At 39.9% G+C, this 14,245-nt stretch overlaps 1 protein-coding gene across 3 annotated transcripts in view; it reads right to left on the bottom strand.

Moving 5' to 3' along the window:
- Positions 1 to 474: 474 nt before the first annotated feature.
- LOC113930548 (clathrin coat assembly protein AP180-like) overlaps positions 475 to 14,245 on the bottom strand; it is a 45,629-nt gene continuing 31,858 nt past the window's right edge. For 2 of the 3 annotated variants that reach the window (XM_035725572.1, XM_035725571.1), the window contains exons 15-19: positions 3,916 to 4,023; positions 3,148 to 3,255; positions 2,380 to 2,487; positions 1,611 to 1,718; positions 476 to 757 (exon numbers count right to left, since the gene is read on the bottom strand). In XM_035725572.1, coding sequence (XP_035581465.1) covers positions 743 to 757; positions 1,611 to 1,718; positions 2,380 to 2,487; positions 3,148 to 3,255; positions 3,916 to 4,023 — 447 coding nt within the window. In that variant the 3' untranslated portion in view covers positions 476 to 742. Of the gene's footprint in view, positions 758 to 1,610; positions 1,719 to 2,379; positions 2,488 to 3,147; positions 3,256 to 3,915; positions 4,024 to 14,245 lie in introns of all 3 variants that reach the window. The other variant, XM_035725573.1, reaches the window with a different exon arrangement.

A 14,245-nucleotide genomic window follows, 5' to 3' on the forward strand; every position in this document is an offset into this window, starting at 1 on the left:
AACAGACGAATGGATAAAGAAGATGCGGTCCATATATACAATGGAATATTACTCAGCCCTCAGAAGGGATGAATACCCAACTTTTACATCCACATGGATGGGACTGGAGGAGAGGACGCTCAGTGAGACAAGTCAAGCAGAGAAAGTCAATTATCACATGGTTTCACTTATTTGTGGAACATCAGGAATAGCAGGGACAACATCAGGAGAAGGAAGGGGAAAATGAAGGGGGTGGGAATCGGAGGGGGAGACGAACCAGGAGAGACTGTGGACTCTGAGAAACAAACTGAGGGTTTTAGAGAAGGGGGGGGGGGTGGGGGGATGGGTTAACCTGGTGATGGGTATTCAGGAGGGCACGTACTGCATGGAGCACTGGGTGTTATACGAAAACAATGACTCGTGGATCACCACATCAAAAACTAATGTATTGTATGGTGACTAACATAATAAAAAAAAAGTGTTCTAAGGTCCTTGTGTTATTTGGGAGGGGAGATTAAGATACTAACTTTAGTTTTTGGGTGATAATTTGATAATTTTTCAGGGTAACATTTCAAGGATAACTATTAAAACAAGAGAAGTAGAATGTATCACCTCCAAAACATTGAATTGAAGAATCTCAACAGTACTGAATGTTCAAATGAATGTTTATTTTACTTGGAAGTTGTGGATGATTCAGTTCAGGCTGTAGAGAGATCATCACCTTTGTTCAGCTCTGAATCTGAACCTTTCTGCTTTGGTACTTCTACATGGATTGTGTCTGCATGAAAGAAAGACAGATATGTAAATCTTTTATTATTTCTACATATTTTTCTTTGTGGTTCTAAAATAAATTACAGCTATTTTTACATAAAACTCTGGTCAATCTTATTATCTAATACCCAAAGCTTTGTCAGCCCTCCTAAAACAAGCATTCAGGACCCCAGGGCCCCAATACAACACCTAAAGACTAAAGGAAGACATCTTGTAAAGACTTCTAGAGAACAATACTCTGAGGCCATGACATGGTCTGCCATATGCTTCAGCTACATTCATCCACATTTTCACTTCCTGCATCCACTTCTCTGCCCACACTGTTTTCTCTGCCTATAATGCAAAACTTCTATTATCTATACATCTACTGATTGAAATCCTCCCCATCGTGTGATACCCCTTACCCTGGAACCTTCCATCCCTGACCTAATCATTCCCTCCTTTGATCTCTCATGGTGCTTTGTGCTTTCCTCTCTGTTTATATGTTTATCTGGCCATCTATTTTTAAATCTTAGCAATCAACTTAGGTATCACTTCTCTGGAAAGTTGTTCCTGAAATCTCCAGGCTGAGTTATCCACCTCTCCAGCACCGATGACAGTTAGGTTTGCTGAATGAATGACTAAAACTGAATAGGTATCAGAACCCAGTTGAGGTTTAACAACACAAGTTGGTAGAGGACCAGGTCTGCACAGTTCTGTGTCTTTTTATAATGCTGAAAATGTTAGCATTAGTTTTTCTTCTATGAGAGACCAACAGTACACAAAAGATGTATAGAGTGTAAGACTCTTCTAACACTAGTCTTGCCTCCAGTGATTATACATCTCTGCCAAGGCCCTAAGCAACAGAAGTTCAAACATACGTAATTTCTTGTGGATGGAGCAGAAGAGCTGCTGGTGCTTAAGCCTGGTTGCATATGAATCATGGGTTGAGGTGCCATCAGGGAAGGAGCTCCCATTGGAGTTTGAACCTATGAATTCAAATGGAAAAGAAAAAGTGAAAACTTAATTACTATTTCTCCTAATATAAGAGTGCCAAGAGGACAGGCAGCCCCCCATGGTAAATATTACATTTGATGAATGTCAACTGAAAGGAATGCTAAATGCTAGAGAGAAAAATAGATCTGTGAAGGAGCTGCTTGTAATAAAGTGTGAAGGAAAAAGACCTAAAGAATAGTTCCTGAGGGGCGCCTGGGTGGCTCAGTCAGTTAAACATCTGCCTTCGACTCCGGTCATGATCCCAGGATCCTGGGACTGAGCCCCGCACTGGGCTCCCTGCTCGGAGGGAAGCCTGCTTCTCCTTCTCCTACTCCCTCTGCTTGTGTTCCCTCTCTGGCTGTGTCTCTCTCTGTCAAATAAATGGATAAAATCTTTAAAAAAAAAAAAAAAAAGACTAAAACTGAATAGGTATCAGAACCCAGTTGAGGTTAACAACACAAGTTTGTAGAGGACCAGGTCTGCACAGTTCTGTGTCTTTTTATAATGCTGAAAATGTTAGCATTAGTTTTTCTTCTATGAGAGACCAACAGTACACAAAAGATGTATAGAGTGTAAGACTCTTCTAACACTAGTCTTGCCTCCAGTGATTATACATCTCTGCCAAGGCCCTAAGCAACAGAAGTTCAAACATACGTAATTTCTTGTGGATGGAGCAGAAGAGCTGCTGGTGCTTAAGCCTGGTTGCATATGAATCATGGGTTGAGGTGCCATCAGGGAAGGAGCTCCCATTGGAGTTTGAACCTATGAATTCAAATGGAAAAGAAAAAGTGAAAACTTAATTACTATTTCTCCTAATATAATAGTGCCAAGAGGACAGGCAGCCCCCCATGGTAAATATTACATTTGATGAATGTCAACTGAAAGGAATGCTAAATGCTAGAGAGAAAAATAGATCTGTGAAGGAGCTGCTTGTAATAAAGTGTGAAGGAAAAAGACCTAAAGAATAGTTCCTGAGGGGCGCCTGGGTGGCTCAGTCAGTTAAACATCTGCCTTCGACTCCGGTCATGATCCCAGGATCCTGGGACTGAGCCCCGCATTGGGCTCCCTGCTCGGAGGGAAGCCTGCTTCTCCTTCTCCTACTCCCTCTGCGTGTGTTCCCTCTCTGGCTGTGTCTCTCTCTGTCAAATAAATGGATAAAATCTTTAAAAAAAAAAAAAAAAGACTAAAACTGAATAGGTATCAGAACCCAGTTGAGGTTAACAACACAAGTTGGTAGAGGACCAGGTCTACACAGTTCTGTGTCTTTTTATAATGCTGAAAATGTTAGCATTAGTTTTTCTTCTATGAGAGACCAACAGTACACAAAAGATGTATAGAGTGTAAGACTCTTCTAACACTAGTCTTGCCTCCAGTGATTATACATCTCTGCCAAGGCCCTAAGCAACAGAAGTTCAAACATACGTAATTTCTTGTGGATGGAGCAGAAGAGCTGCTGGTGCTTAAGCCTGGTTGCATATGAATCATGGGTTGAGGTGTCATCAGGGAAGGAGCTCCCATTGGAGTTTGAACCTATGAATTCAAATGGAAAAGAAAAAGTGAAAACTTAATTACTATTTCTCCTAATATAAGAGTGCCAAGAGGACAGGCAGCCCCCCATGGTAAATATTACATTTGATGAATGTCAACTGAAAGGAATGCTAAATGCTAGAGAGAAAAATAGATCTGTGAAGGAGCTGCTTGTAATAAAGTGTGAAGGAAAAAGACCTAAAGAATAGTTCCTGAGGGGCGCCTGGGTGGCTCAGTCAGTTAAACATCTGCCTTCGACTCCGGTCATGATCCCAGGATCCTGGGACTGAGCCCCACACTGGGCTCCCTGCTCGGAGGGAAGCCTGCTTCTCCTTCTCCTACTCCCTCTGCTTGTGTTCCCTCTCTGGCTGTGTCTCTCTCTGTCAAATAAATGGATAAAATCTTTAAAAAAAAAAAAAAAAGACTAAAACTGAATAGGTATCAGAACCCAGTTGAGGTTAACAACACAAGTTTGTAGAGGACCAGGTCTGCACAGTTCTGTGTCTTTTTATAATGCTGAAAATGTTAGCATTAGTTTTTCTTCTATGAGAGACCAACAGTACACAAAAGATGTATAGAGTGTAAGACTCTTCTAACACTAGTCTTGCCTCCAGTGATTATACATCTCTGCCAAGGCCCTAAGCAACAGAAGTTCAAACATACGTAATTTCTTGTGGATGGAGCAGAAGAGCTGCTGGTGCTTAAGCCTGGTTGCATATGAATCATGGGTTGAGGTGCCATCAGGGAAGGAGCTCCCATTGGAGTTTGAACCTATGAATTCAAATGGAAAAGAAAAAGTGAAAACTTAATTACTATTTCTCCTAATATAATAGTGCCAAGAGGACAGGCAGCCCCCCATGGTAAATATTACATTTGATGAATGTCAACTGAAAGGAATGCTAAATGCTAGAGAGAAAAATAGATCTGTGAAGGAGCTGCTTGTAATAAAGTGTGAAGGAAAAAGACCTAAAGAATAGTTCCTGAGGGGCGCCTGGGTGGCTCAGTCAGTTAAACATCTGCCTTCGACTCCGGTCATGATCCCAGGATCCTGGGACTGAGCCCCGCATTGGGCTCCCTGCTCGGAGGGAAGCCTGCTTCTCCTTCTCCTACTCCCTCTGCTTGTGTTCCCTCTCTGGCTGTGTCTCTCTCTGTCAAATAAATGGATAAAATCTTTAAAAAAAAAAAAAGGTTCTTGAAAAGGAGGTATGAATTAACTGCCAATAAGGCCTACAAAGGACTCTTTATGAGAAAAAGAACTCCTACATCTCAAAGCCAATAATCCTCATGGGAAAGAGAAGGGAAGTCTGTAGGTAGACATGGAACATATTAAATATACAACGAGATGTATTTATCTTTGATGAAATACTTTAGTACAAGTATGTGATTTGATATGATGATTTAAAAGTTAAATGTAAAGGATATATAGAAATTTTCCTGGTGACAGGACTGAGGGAAGGGCAGGCAGGCACACCATCAAATCTTGCTTTGACATCTCTCTAGTTTGTATTATCTTTCCAGTGACCTGATAAGTTTAGATTTTTTTCCAGCTTTATTGAGGTATAATTGACAAAGCTGTACATATTTAAAGTGTACAACATTATCATTTGGCATTTGTATACAGATTTTGAAATATATTCAAAAGATGAAAGAAGGACATTTAATGAAAGACAAATATAAGGAGGTTGCACAGACCTATTAAGATAAGACTCTGACCATCTCCTTCCCCATTTAAACTTCTTAAATGGATCCTCACTAAGTGCAGACAGTGTGAAACTGCTTGGCATGACTTTCCAAGCCTACAGCTTCTCGATCTGTATCTATTGCACTTTTTCCTCACAAGTTGAGGCAGTTGGGCTATAGTTAAGGACAACTGGGTAAATTAGAAACTGTTGAAATGACTCATATCTAAAGACGAATGATTAATGTGTTGACCTGCTGAGAGGTTTCTGGTGATATGCTGCAGGACTGTGTCCTTGGTCTTCCAGATTATCTTTATCTAAGTTATTAATGAAAATGTAGGACACTTGTGCATTGAACATGTGAATGACATAAATATATTGGAAGGGATAACAAATATATTAAATAGACTCAGAAACATTAATGTGCTTGCCAGGCTAGAGATAGGATCCTAAATGAACAGATTAATTTTAACAGAGAAAATTGTTAAGTTTTGCTCCTGGATCTTAAAAATCCCCATGGGGGTATTGGTAGAAGTGAACAGGGGAGAAGTGAAAAAGACTAATAGAATTTTAGTTGATAATAAGGTTAAGTTTTCCTGTCCCTCTTTCTTCTTTAACATTTATTTATTTGAGAGAGAGTGCATACCCATGTGCACACAAGTGGAGGGAGGGACAGAGGGAGAGGAAGAGAGAGAATCTCCAGCAGACTCCCCACTGGGTGAAGTGCCCGATGTGGGGCTTGATCTCACAACCCCGAGATCACGACCTAAGCCCAAACCAAGAGTCGGACACCCAACTGACTGAGCCACCCAGGAGCCCCTCCTGTCTTTCTTGTCTTCACCCTATGCCAGCAATTTAGAAGCAGCTCCCAGCTATCTTCAGTGTAGAGGGCTGACACTTCTGCAGGACCAAACAAAGGGCTTGATAAGACTTCCTGCCTTACAGGAATAGAGACAATATACAGTAACAGTCACCATACAGGCAATAAAATGGCACTAAATTCATATCTTTCAATAGTTAATCTGAATGTAAATGGGCTAAATGCCCCAATCAAAAGACACAGGGTATCAGATTGGATAAAAAAAAAACAAGACCCATTGATATGCTGCCTACAAGAGACTCATTTTAGACCCAAAGACACCTCCAAATTTAAAGTGAGGGGGTGGAAAATTATTTACCATGCTAATGGACATCAAAAGAAAGTTAGGATGGCAATCCTTCTATCAAACAAATTAGATTTTAAACCAGACTATAATAAGAGATGAGGAAGGACACTACATCATACTTAAAGGGTCTATCCAACAAGAAGATCTAACAATTGTAAATATCTATGCCCCTAACATGGGAGCAGCCAACTATATAAGCCAATTAATAACAAAATCAAAGAAACACATTGACAATAATACAATAATAGTAGGGGACTTTAACACCACCCTCACTGAAATGGACATATCATCTAAGCAAAAGATCAACAAGGAAAGAAAGGCTTTAAATGACACACTGGACCAGATGGACTTCACAGATATATTCAGAACATTCCATCCCAAAGCAACAGAATACACATTCTTCTCGAGAGCACATGGAACATTCTCTAGAACAGATCACATCCTGGGTCACAAATCAGGTCTCAACTGGTACCAAAAGACTGGGATCATTCCGTGCATATTTTGGGACCACAATGCTTTGAAACTAGAACTCAATCACATGAAGAAAGTTGGAAAGAACTCAAATACATGGAGGCTAAAGAGCATCCTACTAAAGAATGAATGGGTCAACCAGGAAATTAAAGAAGAATTTTAAAAATTCATGGAAGCCAATGAAAATGAAAACACAACTGTTCAAAATCTTTGGGATGCAGCAAAGGCAGTCCTAAGAGGAAAGTATATAGCAATACAAGCCTTTCTCAAGAAACAAGAAAGGTCTCAAATACACAACCTAACCCTACACCTAAAGGAGCTGGAGAAAGAACAGCAAATAAAGCCTAAACTCAGCAGGGGAAGAGAAATGATAAAGAACAGAGCAGAAATCAATGAACTAGAAACCAAAAGAACAGTAGAACAGATCAACAAAACTAGGAGCTGGTTCTATGAAAGAATAAGATTGATAAACCCCTGGCCAGAATTATCAAAAAGAAAAGAGAAAGGACCCATATAAATAAAATCATGGAAATGAAAGAGGAGAGATCACAACCAACACCAGAGAAATACAATTATAAGAACATATTATGAGCAACTATATGCCAGCAAATTAGATAATCTGGAAGAAATGGATGCATTCCTAGAGACGTATAAACTACCAAAACTGAACCAGGAAGAAATAGAAAACCTGAAGAGACCCATAACCAGTAAGGAAATTGAAACAGTAATCAAAAAATCTCCCAACAAACAAGAGCCCAGAGCCAGATGGCTTCCCAGGGGAATTCTACCAAACATTTAAAGAATTAATACCTATTCTTCTGAAACTGTTCCAAAAAATAGAAATGGAAGGAAAACTTCAAAATTCACTTTATAGACCAACCATGAGAGACTATGGACTCTGAGAAACAAACTGAGGTTCTAGAGGGGAAGGTGGTGGGGGGATGGGTTAGCCTGGTGATGGGTATTAAAGAGGGCACGTACTGAATGGAGCACTGGGTGTTATATGCAAACAATGAATCATGGAATACTACACCAAAAACTAATGATGTAATGTATGGTGATTAACATAACATAATAAAAAAAAACTCATTTTATGAGGCCAGCATTACCTTGATCCCAAAACCAGACAAAGACCCCATCAAAAAGGAGAATTACAGACCAATATCCTTGAACATGGATGCAAAAATTCTCACCAAAATACTGGCCAATAGGATCCACAGTACATTAAAAGGATTATTCACCACGACCAAGTGGGATTTATTCCTGGGCTGCAAGTTTGGTTCAACATCCACAAATCAATCAGTGTGATACAATACATTAATAAAAGAAAGAACAAGAACCATATGATCCTCTCAATAGATGCAGAAAAAGCATCTGACAAAATACAGCATCCTTTCTTGATTAAAACTCTTCACAGTGTAGAGATAGAGGGTACATACCTCAATATCATAAAAGCCATCTATGAAAAACCCACAGCGAATATCATTCTCAATGGGGAAAAACAGAGAGCTTTTCCCCTAAGGTCAGTAACACAGCAGGGATGTCCACTATCACCACTGCTATTCAACATAGTACTAGAAGTCCTAGCCACAGCAATCAGACAACAAAAAGAAATAAAAGGCATCCAAATTGGCAAAGAAGAAGTGAAACTCTCACTTTTTGCAGATGATATGATACTTTATGTGGAAAACCCAAAAGACTCCACCCCAAAACTGCTAGAACTCATACAGGAATTCAGTAGAGTGGCAGGATATAAAATCAATGCACAGAAATCAGTTGCATTTCTATTCACCAACAGTAAGACAGACGAAAGAGCAATTAAGGAGTCGATCCCATTTACAACTGCACCCAAAACCAGAAGATACCTAGGAATAAATCTAACCAAAGAGGCAAAGGATCTGTACTCAGAAAACTATAGAATACTCATGAAGGAAATTGAGGAAGACACAAAGAAATGGAAAAATGTTCCAGGCTCATGGATTGGAAGAACAAATATTGTGAAAATGTCTATGCTACCTAGAGCAATCTACACATTTAATGCAATCCCTATCAAAATACCATCCACTTTTTTCAAAGAAATGGAACAAATAATTGTAAAATTTGTATGGAACCAGAAAAGACCCCGAATAGCCAGCGGAATGTTGAAAAAGAAAAGCAAACCCGGTGGCATCACAATTCCAGACTTCAACCTCTATTACAAAGCTGTCATCATCAAGACAGTACAGTACTGGCACAAAAACAGACACATAGATCAGTGGAACAGACTAGAGAGCCCAGAAATGGACCCTCAACTCTACGGTCAACTCACAAAGCAGGAAAGAATGTCCAATGGAAAAAAGACAGTCTCTTCAACAAATGGTGTTGGGAAAATTGGACAGCCACATGCAGAAGAATGAAACTGGACCATTTCCTTACACCACACACAAAAATAGACTCAAAATGGATGAAAGACCTAAATGTGAGACAGGAATCCATCAAAATCCTTGAGGAGAACACAGGCAGCAACCTCTTCGACCTCAGCCACAGCAACTTCTTCCTAGAAACATCACCAAAGGCAAGGGAAGCAAGGGCAAAAATGAACTGTTGGACTTCATCAAGATAAAAATCTTTTGCACAGCAAAGGAAACAGTCAACAAAACCAAAAGACAACCAACAGAATGGGAGAAGATATTTGCAAATAACATATCAGATAAAGGGCTAGTATCTAAAAATCTATAAAGAACTTATCAAACTCAACACCCAAAGAACAAATGGGCGGAAGACATGAACAGACATTTCTGCAAAGAAGACATCCAAATGGCCAACAGACACATGAAAAAGTGCTCAACATCACTCAGCATCAGGGAAATACAAATCAAAACCTCAATGAGATACCACCTCACACCAGGCATAATAGCTAAAATTAACAAGTCAGGAAACAACAGATGTTGGCAAGGATGCGGAGAAAGGGGAACCCTCCCACACTGTTGCGGGGAATGCAAGCTGGTGCAGCCACTCTGGAAAACAGTATGGAGGTTCCTCAAAAAGTTGAAAATAGAGCTACCCTATGACCCAGCAATTGCACTACTGGGTATTTACCCCAAAGATACAAATGTAGTGATCCAAAGGGGTATGTGCACCCCAATGTTTATAGCAGCAATGTCCACAATAGCCAAACTATGGAAAGAGACAAGATGTTCATCAACAGATGAATGGATAAAGAAGATGTGGTATATATACACACACACAATGGAATATTATGCAGCCATCAAAAAATGAAATCTTGCCATTTGCAACGATGTAGATGGAACTAGAGGTTATTATGCTAAGCGAAATAAGTCAATCAGAGAAAGACAAGTATCAAATGATCTCACTGATGTAAGGAATTTGAGAAACAAGACAGAGGATCATACGGGAAGGGAGGGGTAAATGAAACAAGACAAAAACCAGAGAGGGAGACAAACCATAAGAGACCCTTAATCTCAGGAAACAAACTGAAGGTTGCTGGAGTGGAGGGGGGTGGGAGGGATGGGGTGCCTGGGTGATGGACTTTGGGGAGGGTATGTGCTATGGTGAGTGCTGTGAATTGTGTAAGACTGATGAATCACAGACTGGTACCCCTGAAACAAACATTATATGTTAATTAAAAAAATGAGAATACCTGAAAAGACATTTTTCCAAAGAAGACAGCTAGGTGGCCAATAGACACATGAAAAGATGCTCAACATCACTCGGCATCAGGGAAATACAAATCAAAACTACAATGAGGTATCACCTCACACCAGTCAGAATGGCTAAAATTAACAACACAGGAAACAACAGGTGTTGGCGAGGATATGGAGAAAGGGGAACCCTCTTACTCTGTTGGTGGGAATGCAAGCTGGTGCAGCCACTCTGGAAAACAGTATGGAGGTTCCTCAGAAAGTTGAAAATATAGCTACCCTACGACCCAGCAATTGCATTACTGGGTATTTATGCCAAGAAACGGAAAATACTAATTCAAACAGATATATGCATCCCCATGTTTATGGCAGCATTATTTACAATAGCCAAGATATGGAAGCAGCCTAAGTGTGTACTGATAGACAAGTGGATAAGGAAGACAGAATATTATGCAGCCATAAAAAGGGATGAAACTGTGTCATTTGCAACAACATGAAAGGACCTAAAGGGTATTAGGCTAAGGGAAATAGACAGAGCGAGACAAATATCATATGATTTCACTTATATGTAGAATCTAAAAAATAAAAACGAATAAACAAACAAATAAGCAGCAGAATCAGACCTGCAAATACAGAGCACAAACTGCTGGTTGCCAGAGGGGAGGGGAGTGGGGGATGGGCAAAATGGATGAAGAGGAAGGGGAGATACAGGCTTCCAGTGATGGAATGACTATGTCATGGGAATAAAAGGCACAGCACAGTGAATACAGCATGATATTGTGATAGCACTGTATGGTGAACCACGGTAGCTACACTTGTGCTGAGCATAGCAGTACAGAGAGAGATGTTGCATCACTATGCTGCGCACCTGAAACTAATGTAACATTGTGTGTCAACTACACTCTAATAAAAAAAAATTTTTAAGAACGTTAAAATTAAAAGAAAAGAGGCAAGAGAAAGGGAGGAAAACTAAGAAAGTATGGTGTTTCCAAATCTAAGAGTGTTTCAAGAAACATCCCTCTTCCCTCACTGGCTACTCCTTTTCTACCTCCTTTGTAAGTTCCTCTGCATCTCCCTGCCCCATGAATGGCAAGTCATCCCAGCGCTCACTCCTTGGACCTGTGTTACTGTCTACACTCACTCCTAGGTGATCTCATCTACTCTCTCCTGACGCTCTTCAGGACTTCTGCATTGACCACTCCCTCTCCCGGGAACTGATTTTCCACGTGGCCTATTCCCTCTCCTCTTTCAGTCTTCTACTTAAGACTGAGTCATATTCTCAATAAAGTGTTCACTGGAAACCTACCCCAATTCTCTAAATTCTTCTTCCCTGCTTTAAATGTCTTCCTAGCATGTCACCTTATTTATTTTATTTGTTGTTTGTACTCCCCACCATTAGAATGTATGTCCCACAAGGGCATGGATTTTTGTTTCTTTTGATTGTTGCTATATTCTCAGCTTCTAAAACAGTACCTAGAACATAGTAGATGCTTAAGAATATGTGCTGGCTGAGTGATACAAGTGTTGAGCAAGATAAGGACAGAAGAGTAACTCATTGGGTAATAGCGGGGTACCATTTATATGGGGTAGTCAAGAATGGACTCATTTGTTCAGATCCCTGAAGGAAGTAAGGTACTGAGCAAAATGGGTATCTAGGAAAATAGTGCTGCAAGGCCAGGGCACAGAAAGTTGCAAATACCCTGAGCTGGGAGGATGCCTGGTGTACTCAAAGAGCAGCCCAGAATGAACTAAGCCAGGAAGGAGTGCCAGGAAATGAAGACAGAGAGAAAGCATGGAGAACCTTGGCTTTTACTCTGAGAGAAATGGGAGGGGGGCGGTTATACCTGAGTGGCATGGTCTAACTTATACTGTAAGCCAATCACTTATGCAGCAAAAGAAAGAGAGGTGTCAAGCAGGACTCCAAGGTTTTTGGCCTGAGCAACTGGAAAGATAAAGTTGCCATCAGCTGGGATTAGGATGGCTGTGGGTAGAACAGCTTTGAGGAGATCAAGGGTTCAGTTTTGGACACATACTGTTTGAGATGCCTATTATGCATTCAATTAGGTAGTTGGATATATAAACTGGTAGCAGGGAAGAGCTCTAGACTGGTGATACAACTTTGGGAGTCATCAGTATATAAATGTACATTTAAAGCCATGATGTAGATGGAATCACCAAGGGAATGAATGTTGATAGAGTAGGTACTCAGAGATTGATCCTGTCCAATATTTAGTGACAGGAAAGAGGAAACTGAGAAGGAACAAAAGGCTGAGAGTATGATGTCCTAGAAGTTAAGTGAAAGAAAGTATTCAAGGAGGGAGCGATCAGCTGTATCAAATGCCATTGGTAAGACATGATGTGGACCGAGGAGGGGCCATTGGTTATCATAATATGGAGGTCACTCATGACTGAGATAAGAACAATGGGGGCAGGCAGAGTCCTTACTAAAACAGGTTCAAGAGAATTCTTTGGAGGAATTTTTCAGTAAAGGGATAAAATATACTACTACATGGTAGTATTCCTATGTAGAATGCCACTGAGCCATTATAATTAATATGTACCAATCTATATAGATCCCAAAAACATAAGTAGGAAATGATAATGATTATAATCAGTTTTTTTAAAAAATCATATAAAACAATACTACTTATTTTTCCACAGTAAAGAATGGAAATGTTCTGGAGGGCCATACATAAATTCATCACAGTCATTGTCTCTGGAGAGGTGGAGGGTGACTAGCACTAGGAGTGTGCCAAGATTATTTTGGTTTTATTTGTAAAATTTCATTAAAAATGATCTGAAAAAACATATGACAAAATATTAACACTTAGTAATTCAGGGTGTTGAAGCATGGATGGCTATTATCTTCTGTACTTCCCTGTATTTTTAACATTTTTCCAAATTAACAGCACCAACAAGAACATGAGTGAGTTGGTGGTGAGGCTGTGTAGACTGAACTTCAGAGTTTCCATTAACTGTATTATATCACATGAAATTTATGTAAACGCATTGAGGCTATAAAAACTATAAGAACTTATAAGCTATAAGAACTGCTGATTGCAAACAGTTAAGTAAGTAAAGAAAAATTTTAAATCATGAAAACATTGCCAAATCGGCAGAACAGAAATAACAGATTAAATGAGCTAGAAAAAGTTTGGATAAAAAGTCTGAAATCAGAAAAATTCCAGATATTTTGCTTGTATTAACAATTTCTCCCATTGCAAGTCTTGAACAATAAGAACAAATTCAGCTTACTAAATTTCACTTTTTTTACCTGCTTAATAAAGAAGGGAAATGATCCCAAACAAAACAAAATGAAATAACAACAAAATCCCTGCAGAAAGGGAGGAAAACCAGCAGCAAACCAGGCCTAAACTCAAGAGGTAAAACTATAAGGATCTTAGAAGAAAACATAGGGGCTCCTTGCTGCTCTGAACTGTGGGCTGCCGCGGTCGGTGAAGGATCTCAAGATGGCTGGGCGAAAACTTGCTCTAAAAACTAGTGACTGGATAGCTTTTGGGGAGATCATACCCCGAAACCAGAAGGCCATTGCTAACACCCTGAAATCCTGGAATGAGACACTTACCTCCAGGTTGGCTACTCTCCCTGAGAAACCACCTGCTATCGACTGGGCTTACGACAAGGCCAATGTGGTGAAGGCTGGTTTGGTAGATGAGTCTTTGAGAAGCACTTTAATGCCCTGAAGTTTCTTGTGCCAGAGAATAAATACACTGTTCAGGTGGATGGTGAAGAAAAAGAAGATGTGAACAGTTGTGCCGAGGTTTTGTCTTTCTCAAAGGCCAGGATTGAGGAATATGAACAAGAGCTGGCGAAGATGAAGAACATAATTCCATTTGATCAGATGACCACTGAGGACCTGAATGAAGTCTTTCCAGAAACCAAATTAAACAAGAAGAAGTATCCCTATTGGCCTCACAAGCCAATGAAAATTTATAAACTTGAGTTGAGAAGAAAGCTCTGGCCCTTGTATTATAAACGCTGGACATTAAAAATAAAGAAAAAGAAGAAAACATAG

The sequence above is a fragment of the Zalophus californianus genome, chromosome X (assembly GCF_009762305.2).
Source record: "Zalophus californianus isolate mZalCal1 chromosome X, mZalCal1.pri.v2, whole genome shotgun sequence".
Lineage (NCBI taxonomy): Eukaryota > Metazoa > Chordata > Mammalia > Carnivora > Otariidae > Zalophus > Zalophus californianus.